This window comes from Artibeus jamaicensis, unplaced genomic scaffold (assembly GCF_021234435.1).
Source record: "Artibeus jamaicensis isolate MK-2021 breed Jamaican fruit bat unplaced genomic scaffold, CSHL_Jam_final contig_233, whole genome shotgun sequence".
NCBI lineage: Eukaryota > Metazoa > Chordata > Mammalia > Chiroptera > Phyllostomidae > Artibeus > Artibeus jamaicensis.
In genome coordinates, this window is record NW_026521486.1 from 42,075,038 (window position 1) to 42,088,741 (window position 13,704).

At 35.6% G+C, this 13,704-nt stretch overlaps 1 protein-coding gene across 3 annotated transcripts in view; it reads left to right on the forward strand.

The window, feature by feature from the left end:
• CNTN1 (contactin 1) overlaps positions 1 to 13,704 on the forward strand; it is a 313,544-nt gene that overhangs the window by 183,229 nt on the left and 116,611 nt on the right. For all 3 annotated transcript variants that reach the window (XM_053661968.1, XM_053661969.1, XM_037148465.2), the window contains exons 4-7: positions 378 to 410; positions 5,345 to 5,477; positions 8,871 to 9,043; positions 11,269 to 11,364. In XM_053661968.1, the coding sequence (XP_053517943.1) occupies positions 378 to 410; positions 5,345 to 5,477; positions 8,871 to 9,043; positions 11,269 to 11,364 (435 nt within the window). The remainder of the gene's footprint in view (positions 1 to 377; positions 411 to 5,344; positions 5,478 to 8,870; positions 9,044 to 11,268; positions 11,365 to 13,704) is intronic.

Below are 13,704 nucleotides of genomic sequence, written 5' to 3' on the forward strand. Positions count from 1 at the left end.
GTACTTATGAATTTTAATGACATTGATATAACTACAGAAATTATATACACACATATAATTCTATGCATATATGTATTTTATGAATATAATAAAATTTTTTGTGGTAGGGTTATATGGCTAAGTATTATTTTTATGAATTAAACAAAAATAATCTTACTATTACTCAATATTCATACTAATTTTGTTGACCATAAATTTTAGTACTGCAACTATAAAATACAGAGACAAATATCTACAAGTATATAATGATACTTTAACTTACTGGTAAAGAGCCAGTAATCTCATTTCATTAACTAGTATCTCAGTATTTGAGTGATGTTTGAAGCCACAACTTGAAAAGCTGCTTTAATACTGAATTGTTTTCCTTTCATTTTTAGAGTTTACATGGCACAGAAGGTATGGTCATGGAGGTAAGTTGTTGAAAGGGTATCTTTTAAAAATAACTTCCCTTGAATAAATCATATGTAATCTTTGCTTTAAAGTACTAGCTCTATAAACTTAAAGGCAAATGGTTAATGGTAGATCACTTGGACATTTGGTGAGATGGTTTATCTGGAGTCATAAGGCTCCATGTTTGATCATCCAAATGAAGGAATTCATACAACATAAACGAATACGTTATCACAGCAGTGATGTCCAACCTTTTCATCTCATGGTGTACATAAACTAATTACTAAAATTCTGCAGCAGAGAAAACAAGTTTATTTCATTTTTTACTGATCTGACAAAATATAGGCATAATTTTTATTCACTCACATCGGTGGCTACTATTGTGTTGGCTGTCATCATTATTATTTGACAACCTAAGGGAAAAGATGTCAGTGTCCCTGACTAAATAATCAGGTATTGCATGTTTTAAAAATTCCTGTGGCACACCCATGCGCCAAGGCATACCTGTTAAAAAATATTAGAGGTTGGCAGCAGGTGGAAAATATTCAGTGTGGCCTTTTTTTCTGTAGTCTTTGTAATAATCCTATGTTACTAGATTTTGAAACATTTTAAATATCGTAAAACCCTAACTTGTTTTTGAAAGCTTCTGGTTTGCTGTAAGAGGGAGAACTAAAGGTAATGAACTTGGAACCTTAGATCCAGCTTAATTAGGAGTCCAAAGATGTTGCGAAAATTATTGTTTGTTATTATCAACTAAAATTAGCAATCCTGTTAGAGTTTAGACTCTACTTCAACCGCTGAACAGTTCTTGCCAGACATAGAGGCAGTAAAATACAGTGGGAAAAAATAGAGCCTGGACTAAGACCAGCCTGGATCTGCATTTGCAATCTGGTATTCGCTCACCGTGCAATCTTGTATGAATTATTTAATTTCTGTGAACCTCAACTTTCCAGTATGTAAAAGTCACAGGATTCTTGTAAGGACTTAAAAGTAAAGAAGAAAGAACATGACGATAGCTTCTAGCATAGGGACAGCATAATAGGTGTTCAGTGAATATAGTCGAACTGGTATTTTATAAAAGCCATTGCTTAGTTGTAGAAGAGTTAACCCTCTGGAAGGATCCCTGAGCAGCCGCTGGGAAAACTTGTATGATGCCCCAAGGACGTTCATGCCAGAGTGGGTCAGAGGATTCACGGAAGGAAAAGTCTTAGCCTGGATTTCGCCAAAGTTATTTTCCTTTCCACCTTGTGAGTTGGGCATCACTACCTCTCGGCTCTATCAAGATCAGTAAAATATGTTACTTGATTTAAAAACTTTACCATATAACAGGGAATAAGAAAAGTTAAGTAGCCAATGTGTAAATAAAATATAATAAGCACTCAGAACTACTTTGAGGAATTGAGGGATATTTAATGATTAAGCTACTAGTTAAGTATTTCAAATGTGAGAAATGGAGCTAATCTGAGAGGAAGTGGGAAAATATGGGCTGCGTTAGGACAGTATTTTAAAGAACAGTTGTTCTGCAGGATGTTAAAGGTATTAGATTAGAAAGGATATAATCATTAAATTAATTTGGGAAAGGCTAGTTCATTAAAGTTTACCTGTGTGTTATTAATTTCTAATAATATTTATACTACCTCTATAACAAGTATAATACATGTATTAGCTTCATAGACCTGCTACCCACCAATTGGGTGGCTTAGGGAAAAAAAAATGGTCTCACAGCTCTGGAGCCGGGGAGTTCAAAACCAAAGTGTTATCATGGCCATGCTCCCTCTGATACCTGTATGGGAAGGCCCCTTCCTTGCCTCTTCCAGCTTCTGTATCCTCAGACATTCCTTAGCTTGTGCAGAAGATACCCAGGCAGTGATGCAAAACACAGTATTGCTGTCAAGAAATGCAATAGGCTCTTCTTGGGCAGATAAAGCCGTGCAACAGGAAATTTAGTGGACTTAACATTTCTGCTGTTAGGTCATAACCTGACCCTAGTTTTTGTTCTAATAACTGATTGCTGCATGTTCTGAGACCTTTTTTCATTCTAGTTATGGTAAATTATGGCAGTTTGCCTATTATTCATGATCCTGAAGGGTTGGAGTGCTGGGCTGTTTAAAGCCCAAGCCCTGAATTCCTTTCCTTATTCTCTCATCGGTGGGGGAAGCCGACAGTGAAGATGAGAGGCTGCGCTGTCTGGAAGAAGTATGCCTTGAGACAGTTTAAATATTTACTGCATCTCTAGAGAGCTTGTAACACTGCCCAGGCCATGGCCGCTTTGTAACATTGTAAATACTATAGAAACTCCCATATTAGACTCTGTTCAAATTTTGTCCTCACTGCTTTTTTCCTAAGAGACTGTTATTGAGACTCTGCTTGTAATATACTTATGTAAAGTTGTGTTTGATAACTAACAGATTGAGATAACATATTACAGAATGAGAAATAAAATTGTTTCAAAATGGGTATAAAATGAATTTAAAAAACCTCTCGAACATAATTATACTTTCCAAAGAAAAAAAATACAAAATAGCAAGATGATAGCAAACCCTTTCTACATAGGTAAAGTACGCTAGTCCCATTTTAGAGCCTACAAATAAGTGGTTATAATACTGGAGAGACAGAAAACGGATGGGGAAAGCTGCAGCTTTTGTGGCTCACTCCCATTTGTAAATTTGACGGCAAGTATTCATATGTGATTTCTTTCTTTCTTGTTAACCTTTTTGTTTAAATGTAAGAAATGAACTTACTTCTGCGATAGATTACAGCCATTTTGTAGAAAATAAATAAATTCACATTAAGAGCAGTTCAAAAGAAAGCGTGATTTTAGGTGTCATCTTCAATTAGCTTGAGAAAAGCCATTTATAATCTTTTCCTATTCAGAAGAATTTATCCACTAAGAAAAAGGGCATATATTTTTAAAATAACACATGTTTAGAACATGATACCTGTTTGTTGGTTTGTTTTTTATTTCATGGGCCCCTAAGCTCCCTAACACTTCCAAAGCATTGTATTTTGTCATCTAATTTTTTCATGACTCTAGAAAAAAAATCAGTGAGTGACTACATTTTTTATTGGTGGAGAACACATTCACATTAATGGATTGTTTGCTGAGCCTTGTGTTACACTCTCCCAGAAAGCTTTTCCCTTCATCTCAGCACTCTCCTTGAGCTAGCGGAGTGGTGACCTCAGATACCCTTTGGGAAGTTATGAAGTTTATGTTCAGAGGTTTACCCTGAGCATGCCAGTGAGACTCAAAAGCTTCTTGTGAATGAGAAATTTATCTTTCAAGGGCCCAGACATGTTCTCAAAGTAAAATATTTAGAGTAATTGCTAAACCACTTAATAGAACACTTTATTTTTATCAGGCATGAAGATTTTAGAGAAGCAAGGGACATACGTTTATAAAATAATGCTCACCAGAAGCACTAATGTAATATAAAATATGTCCTGTTCTGCTTTTTGATCTAGAAAAAGGGAAAAGGGAAATATCTTAAATGTAATATTTTACTAACATGAAAAATAAATTTAATATTGTGTTGCAAATTAGCTTCATATTTTTATCCCCTAAATGTTTAATTCCCTGTTTCTACAAAGTACAGTTGGAAGTGGAATATTCAGAAATATGGAACATTCAAGAACTTGTGAAAGTCACTTGTCATTGAGAAGAAAAATAGAATTAATTGCTAACTATAAGTCAGGAATACTACTGGTACACATTGTCTCAAAATAATTATCACAGTAATCTAATGAGTAAATTTTGTTATGATCCCCATTTTATGAGGAATAATACTGAGGTTGGAGAGGAACTGTTAAACATGACTGAGCAAGATTTAAATGGCGTATTAAACTTCTTGTTCAGGGAAACTGGAGCAAAGCTCTCATCCTCAAGGATGATGTTAGCGCAGATAAAATGTCTCTATGACATTGGCCTTAAACTTTCTATTAAAAATAAATTGGAGAAGTGAACCATAGCTTTGGTCTAGCAAAGACACTACAGTGATCCTATGGAAGAACATCCTGCTTCCTAGCCATCCACATCCGAATTAATTCATTTGGGATGTATTGCTCTGTAAATTGTGCCACCTGAAAGACACTAAGTGATTCTCTTCTGACTGTGAGGTGGCCCTCTTGCTGTCCAGAAAGGATATACTGTCAAAAACAACTGCTTTCCATTGTGTATATTTTTGAGACAGATTTTAAACCAATTGGCTAGTTCCCATATTTATGTAAATTTATTGATGGTGCTGGATGTTGGTAAGTACTAGTGCTGGTCACATGTTCAGAAAAAACAAAGAAACAAAAAAGTAAGAACTGACCCAGGAAAGAAATTCATTTCCCTGGAGCATCTAGAAATTCAGTCATTCTGCTTTTCATACATTATTAAGCAACTATTTTGTTGCAGACTGCTAAACAGCTAGCTAAGGTGAGTATTATACCGAGAATATGGATGTCATTACCAGTCCTCAAGTATTTGCAACAGTGGAACAGAAAGTTGTATGAGGAGTGACACAAAGGGTGTGTTAAGTGCCATGAGCTTAATAGAACACAGAGGGGGACCCGCTGAATCTGGGATGAGTGAGGTGGTTTCCTGAAGGAACTAACTCTGAGGTTAAGTCTCAAAGGGCTGTACAAATGTTGATAGGAGCAGGAAAGTGAGGTGGTGGTTCTAGAAAGAAGAAAACCCATGTGCAAAGGCTCAGAGGAATAAAAACATGCCTTGTTTAAGTTAAATACGGCAACACTGAGTGCTTTGGGAGAGAAATGAGGGGTGGGCAGAAAAGAATTAGAATAAAAAACTAAATGTTTTCCTCAGGATTATGGAAGCAAATAATATTTCTTTTGCATATAATGGAGATTCAGTGTTACTGAATTTTTTTCAAAAAAACTTCTTAATGTTTCAAGTGGTTTTTTTTTCACTTATAAACTAGCCCAGTGTAAAATATTTTTATTTTTCTTATAGTTTCTGAGGAAGACAAAGGATTTGGACCCATTTTTGAAGAGCAACCAATTAATACCATTTATCCAGAGGAATCTCCAGACGGGAAAGTTTCACTGAACTGTAGGGCACGAGCCAGCCCCTTCCCAGTTTACAAGTAATGTACTTCACTTCTTCTCTCAGATTGGACTGGTGAACTAAAGATTAGCGATCAGCATTTATGACGCTGTACTGGCAGCGAAAGCTATAATATAATGCTTTCTACAAAGTCCAGGAGCATAGCAGAAACATTGGCTTACAAGTTATTTTTTAAAGTTGTTTCATGCACAAATAAGCAGTACTTTTCTTAAATATATGCAAATAAATCACTTACTATTTCCTGCAAAGACAATGCCTGTGCCATTTGACATTATCAATTTAAAAGTTGTGTAATGGAGATCATGCTAAGCATGCAAAACACTGTGTGAACATCCCGCACATCTGAGGATAAAATGTTCTTGCATGTGTTGGCCTAGATAACTTATACCTACAGACAATGGAGAATATTTCCATATTAACTGCACTTAAAGTGCTTGTGTAAGTAATTCTAGAAAGCAACATGTTTTTCAATAATCTCAGATCTATATTTCAAACAACACAGCAAATTGCTTAAATGTCTGTACCTACTGGACAACCTATATAAACATTATTTTATTTGGGGGGAATAATGATATTTTATATTAATGATATAAAAAATAACTTTAAAATGTAACAGTGGGTTTTTTTTGCTTTAGATGGTTCTGAAAAGTTGTTAATAATTTCTAGTCTGATGCAAAGAATAAGATTAAAAAATTAACTAAATACCAATAGATTTGAATTTCACCTATGGAATGGTTCCATGAAGACAAAGCAAGTAATTGATGGGGAAATTGGGGGTCTGGTAGGTTAATGTCATCTGATTTAACTGAAGGTTGTAATTAAAGTAGGCTGAGTTTAATAGTGGATTTTTTCTGGATATAAAAATGACTTTCTATTATTACAAAAAGTTGTTATCAAAGAGAATACCATTTTCTCCCATTTCATTCTAATTGAACTCATTTTATCTTGCCTCTGGCTATAATTACAAAAATTACTCTTAAAATATGAATTTAGAAACATCATCACTACCCCATTTGAAATTATTTTTATTGTTTCAATTTCATGCATGGGAGTGCAATATAAGTAGATATTTTATAAATTATAAATAACACATTTGGTTCAAATGCATTTGATGGGGTAGACTTATTTTTACCCTTAAGCTATGCACAGCGAGTTTATGGTCATGGCATATTGTAACCAGTAGGGGCTCTAGAGAAGATCTAATCTAAGCTTGTAATTTTACAACAGAGGAAGCTGAGCCCTGAATAAGTAAATAGATTTTCTTCAGAGTGAGTGAATCACTGAAACACAGGGTTTACGACTTCAAAGAAACAAGTGATTTTCTAGTATGCATCTTTCTAGATAGGTTAATAGTCTCTCAAGAGCTATATCCGTGATGCTTGTTCTGTGACATTCTGTCCTTGACATTCATATGTGGAACCTTAGCAAATCAGCCTCCAGGCTGGAAAGGAGGCAACAAAGCAGAAGAACTGTCACAGACAGTTTCTAGAAACAGGTGCTTCCCCTTGCCACCCCCCTCTACCTCCCCTCTCCCGCAACAAAGGCACCAAGAAGCAAAACTTTGTACATCTACAATTTTATACACATTGTTTAGCAGCTCCCTATGTCCCCCTCCCTCCAGTCCCATGAAGTGTTCTTACCAAAACTTAAAACATAAAAATAAGAAGCCAAACTTCAATGGGCAACTCCCTCAATGGACAGTCTCCAACTCCCTCTCACAGGTTGCACGGTAGAGAAGTTGCCAGAAGTGCAGCCTATCCACACATCAATCTAGGGAGCTAGAAGGGGGAAGTAGGTGTTTCATTTTGTTATGAAGACCATCTGCCATTGACAGCAAATAAGGAAAAAAATAGCTAAGAATTCAGTTTGTTGATGGAAATTTGAAGCTTTAAAATTTTACTTAATATTCAGGGCAGGCCACACTTAGGTAATCATGCAATTTGTCATTCACATAGTAGTTTTATATTTGTGGCATGTTCTCTAATAGTTTGTTATTCATGGCAACATCCTGAATGAAACGACAGGAACTTTACCTTCCACTTATCAGCCTTAAGGTTTTTGTTATCTTTCCTTGTCCCCCCAAAATAACAAGGACCCCAATAAAATTGCACTTAACACTTGTGAAAGGAATGACAACAATATTGTGGATGTTTCTGAAAATGAAATAGACCAATGAGCTTACCCAAACCCAGCAAAATTTAATCATTATGTGACATTAAAGGCAGAGTCAGAGCCACTGGGAAGAAGTTAAGGCAAAGACCAAAAATTTAGAATCAACATATTTGTGGGGGGAAACATAACAACTGGAACTTACCAACAGGGAAACCCACTGCCTTGGCTAATGCTAAGCAGGTTGACAGTGGGTGGTCCAAGCAGGGACAGGAATGGCACCACCTGGGCAGAGGGGGAGGTTTTCACTGGGTTACAACTGGTAGTGTTTCAAAATGCAAAGCAAGGTCCCGTGTGTTTGCTTTGAAATCGTTTCCTACAGTGTAAAAATTAAAACTAAAAATGTTCCAAACATTTCATTTGTTCAGAGATATTCTAAAAGCATTAGGCCTTTTTGGCAAGACTCTGACCCTAATCAGAAATGTGCCAGGCAGCAAGCACTGCCACCACAGCCCGCCATCTGACTGTGGCTATGGTCTCATAACCTGGGGAAGACCTGGAACCTTAAGGGTACACCCTGTTGCAGATGATTATAAAATTAAGCAGGTGGTCGGCTTAATTGAAAACTACTTTCCACATGCATTCTTCCTATCATCTCACTGAGAAAGTTGGATTCTGGTTTCCAGTCAGTTTATTTACAACACAACCCTTATAAACACATCTTATATTTGCAGTATTATATTTGTGGCTTGGAAACCAAAACTCAACTGACTTTTATCATTTTCAATTTGCGTGATTGAACTCTATAGTTAGGATATGCCATTTGCTGAGAAAACCCTGATTTCAATTAGTTTGTTTTGCTAAAACTTATTCTGATATTAAAATCACATATTGACATATTTATTATTTATACTTAATTTCTGTTAGAGTAATGCTTTTCATATTTTAAATACCATGCCTGTGCATATATGTGTTGAACTAGTGCATAGATGGGTATCATTTATAAACCATGTATAGAAGCTAAGAAACAAATTTATCTAGAAAGTTCAAAAAATATTCTTTAGGATACTTCCTGAAACAAAGAGGAAATATTTCATGCACTTTAACCTTTCTATGCATGAACTGAATTATAAATCATGAGTCCAAAATATGCAATTATAGGGTATGAAGAAATGCCACACTGAGTCATCTATTTAATTGTCTGAATTCACAATAAGCTGCCTCCATATTATTTTAGAATAATGTTAGACAAGTGTGAAGGTCACAGTGACCTTTGAATGACATTTACTTCTCTTTATCCTAGGTGGAGAATGAATAATGGGGATGTCGATCTGACAAGTGATCGGTACAGTATGGTAGGAGGAAACCTTGTTATCAACAACCCTGACAAACAGAAAGATGCTGGAGTATACTACTGCTTAGCATCAAATAACTATGGGATGGTCAGAAGCACCGAAGCAACCCTGAGCTTTGGATGTAAGTAACTGTAACTTTAAAAAGTGTAAGTGTGCTTTTTGAAACTTAGATGTTATCTATCATGAGAGTTCAGCAAGAAGAGAAATACGGAAGAGAGGAGCCTCCATAGATGAGGTGGGACTTACATGATTAGTGAGGCCTTAATTGTGTAGAGAAGAAAAAATGTCAGGACAGGAAAGCACCATGAGAGGCATTATAAATGAACTTGAAACAGTGAAAGACCCCTGGCTGGTGTAGCTCAGTGGAAAAGGGATCAAAGTTCAATTCCCAGTCAGGGCACATACCTAGGTTGCAGGCCCCAAGGGGGACACATGAGAGGCAACCATACATTGATATTTCTCTCCCTCTGTCCTCTGTCCTCCCCTCTAAAAATAAATGAATAAATCTTAAAAAAAAAAAAAGAAACGGTGAAAGATAACATTGGAAAATGAACTAAGGCCACATACTGAAAGATCTTAAATAAGTTTCTAAATATTAGCACCAATGGAAATGCATTCTCATTGAGGTGATATCATTCTGAGCGGAGTGAAAGCTGGTTCCTGGCCGGGGGGAGAAACCATTCTCGATATTACAGCATAATGGTTGGTGACTCTCCAAAACTCAACTCTGCTTGCAAGAAATCTCATCCCTTAATATTTAATTTATTTTACTAGGAATAAATTAAATTATAATTTAATTACTGTTTTATTTTAAGTTTAAATTAAATACAATGCGTCCTTTCAGAGGCAATAATAAAAAATATTTTGAGAAACACTGTGCCAAACTAAAAGTTAGAGGTTGTTCTGAAGTAATATTGTACATTAGGAGAGGACTTGGACTAGATGTTCTGCAGTATGTGATTTTATAAGTCAGCATGTAAATCTTTTTGCAAAATTGGTTATAGGATGGCAATGACATTTGAGAGGGCCCATGTGGTAGTGATTACCAGGAGGCAGCGAACAGACAGGGTCAGGAGGCAGAGTCAAGTTAAACCAGTGTGGTAGCAGGACTGTGAGTAATGAACAATCCTTGAAGCATTAATTGACAGGTTGCATTGCCCTGAACAAAAGACCTAACTAAATATATTTTTTCTTTGTATTTATTGTTGACTCTATTACGAATATCCCCATCTTTTCCCCTTTGCCATCCTCCTTCAAGCCTCCTCTCCCCCTTTCCTCTGGCCATCACCACACTGTGGTCTGTACCCATGGTGTGTACTTATATGTCCTTTGAAAGTCTAGTTAAAGGGCAGAAATATTCTGTTCTCTTCTCCTATCCAAGTACTAACCAGGCCCGACCCTGCTTAGCTTCCGAGATCAGACGAGATCGGGTGCGTTCAGGGTGTTATGGCCGTAGACTATTCTGTTCTCTTGAAAAATGGAATGGGAGAGAATAAAATCAATTTCAAGGTTGGTTGGAAGCATTTAAAGCATTTAAGGTTGGTTGTTTCACATTCAGAGGTTAAGGTAACATAAGTTATCCATGTTGAAATGTTCTCTAAGTGTTTGAGGACAGGAATGGCATTCAAGTGAAGCATTAGGTCTAGAAATGTAGACATTCAGTGTTCTCAGGAAAAAAAAGAGAAATAACAATTAGATTTTATAAGTTGGGTGCTGATGACAGATAACAAACAGGAGATGAGGCAGAACAGAAAAGATGAACCCCAGTAAAACAAATGAAAAATCCAATAAAGTATTGAAAAACCAAGCCAAATAGAAGTTCAAAATACACAGGAAGGAGTAAAGGAAATGAGAATTGAGGAAAATGCAGAGTTTGTAAAGGAACACAAGATTGGTGACCTTCATGTTCCTCAACTAGGATCTGCCTTTTGCCCAATTCTTCCCTCAGGAAGGAAAATACAAATGAGCCCATGTCTTTGTTATTTGTCTTTACTTACTTTCTTTGGTTAATCCCTGGCTTTGTCTGTGCCCCTTTTATTTTCAAATATCCTTAATGAGATTATTCCTAAGTGTGAAGCAAAAGTTTAGCATATCTGTAATCTTCAGGGTGGTCAGAGGAGTTATGTAGGCTGCTACCAATATCCAAAAGCTTAAGTTCCCCACAGAATTCTTGTGTCACGTATGTAAATCCAGAACGTAAACATTGGGAATTGACTTTGATAGGTTCTACCAAACTACCCGAGAAGAATCGTATTGGAAGTGAATTAGTAGCTGAAAGGTAAGCTTTAGTGAATATCTCTTTCTATGGACCAGATAGTGAATGTTTCCTTCTTGTTTCATAATTAGATCTTGACCCTTTCCCACCTGAGGAACGTCCTGAGGTCAGAGTGAAAGAAGGGAAAGGAATGGTGCTTCTCTGTGACCCTCCATACCATTTTCCAGGTAACCGTAGTCCCTCTATGACTATAAGCCTCTGTGGGGTGGAAGTTTTTATCTTCTTAACAATAATGGTACACTCCTAGTTAAATTAGACTCAATGTTTGCGTAACCTAATGTACCATGTACTAGAAGTTACAGGTATATTGTCCTTTGGCTCTTTAATCATTTGGCCCTAATTCCAAAGAGGACAGGTGTCCAGCCAGAAAAGCCAAGAAACAGAGTCAGTCCTTCAGATGGGCTGTGGTATCACACTAGCATAGATATATCAAACAGTATATATCTATGATCATTTTAGTTTATCAACAATATGTATTTCGGATAATGTTCCCATTAGTATTTCTGTTACACTGGAGAAAATATGATATATTTTCTTCACATTATTCCTGAATTAGAATGGTACTGATGAGTGATATATAATCAATCATTTTATTAATAATTTAACATCTAAAATGTACTGTGAACTATAATTAAACACAAGAAAGAGATAAATACATGATAAAATTAATCTCATTAAAAGCACCAATCTGCATCCAATTTAGAAAGGTGGTAAATTAAGTGTCATCTGTTACAAGATTCAATATTTGAATACATGTTTTCAGTAATTTAATATGGCTGAAATAAAAGCTGCAAAAGTGCTAATTAAAAAATGAATACTTCATGTATTTTCAATAATTTTCACTTATATTTATTAAATATCTCTTGAAATAAAATATAAATATTACTTTTTTACACTGACAAACTGTTTTGTGTGTTTTGTATTTTTACAGTTCTATTATTATGCCATAAATTTAACTTTTTGCATAAATTTAACTTTTTAAATGTTCATTTATGCCATAAATATTTTCATAAAGAATGAATCATAATAGGCTGTTATAAATCATTTTGTATGGAATATATTAATCTGCTATATATGCTCTATTCCAATTATGCATAAATTCCAATTATTTATATATCAAATATTGGTAATTGTCTTTCTAATAACTATAAGAAAGACTACTAATTAATAAATATAGGAGAAATATATAGATTCAAAATGTAACACCTTTCAATGAGAGAAGTTTTTTTCTTTGAAGAACTGTGAAAACCATGAAAAAAGTTTCCTCATCTTTATTGTATTTTGTACAGAGTAAATGATCATAAATAGCCAATGACCATAATCAGCACTGGAAGAATGGGCTTCATTCAATCACTTATTCACTCAACAATCTCTTGTGAGCACTTGTTTAGTATAAGACACTGTTTATGCAACAGGAATACCTCAGTGGACAAAACAGGAAAAGTTCCCCACTCTTCGAACTTCTACAGGGAGAGAAAAACATAGATAAGATAAATAGTTAAAAGATATAACATGTTAGATATTAATAAATAAGCTCTAGGGAGAAAAAATTATGCAGGGAATGTGGGAGAGAAAGTATTGAGGGGATGGCCAAATTTATGTAAAGGCTTGTTACTGATGCAGTTACTGAGAAGGTAACTTTGAATTAAGGTTAACATTGCAGATGTCTGGGGGACGAACATGCCAGGCGTATACCACAACAAGGACAAAAGCCTGAAATGGAACTGTGGAGGAAGAACAAATAAGCCAGGGTGGCTGAAATAGAGTGATTAAGATAATGGGTAGTAAGAAATGAAATCAGAGAGATACAAGGGCTATTTCACATAGGACCCTATAATTCATAGCAATTGCGTTGACTTTTATTTTGACATTTGTGTTGGAGGGCAACATATGGTAGTAGTAGTGAAGGTGGGAAGAAGTGGTTAAAATTAAAGATAGATTTTGAAAGAAAGGCCAAGAGGACTGGCTGGTAGACTTTATGTAAGATATGAGAGAAACACAAGAGTCAAGGTTGGCACCAAAATTCTTGTCATGAGTTCTAAAGAGAATGGAGTCTCCATTTCATGGAGAAATGGGTGTGGACATGTTAAGTGTAAGATGCCTTGTAAACTTTCAAATGGAGCTGTCAAAAGTTCGGAGTTCTCTGTGAGTGTGGTGCCTAGTGGCGTTGTTTGAGCTGGGAGTATCACTTTCTGATTCATTATTCTATACATTGTTTTCAAGGCCACAGGACTGCCTGTGGTTACCTAAGGGACTACCATATTTTTCAGACTATAAGATGCACCTTTTCTATTACTACACCAAAATTATTTATTATTACTACACCAAAAATTATTTATTCACAATATATAAATGTTGTCTCTGTCATTTATACATAGGAAAAAGATCCAGGAGCAAAGCTTCAACTTTCACAACCATTATATTTTTCTATAGATTTTGGGCGTCCTACTGTTTCTTGCAAAGGGGAAAACTCTGATTTGGTCTAGTTTACTCATTTATTAAGAATA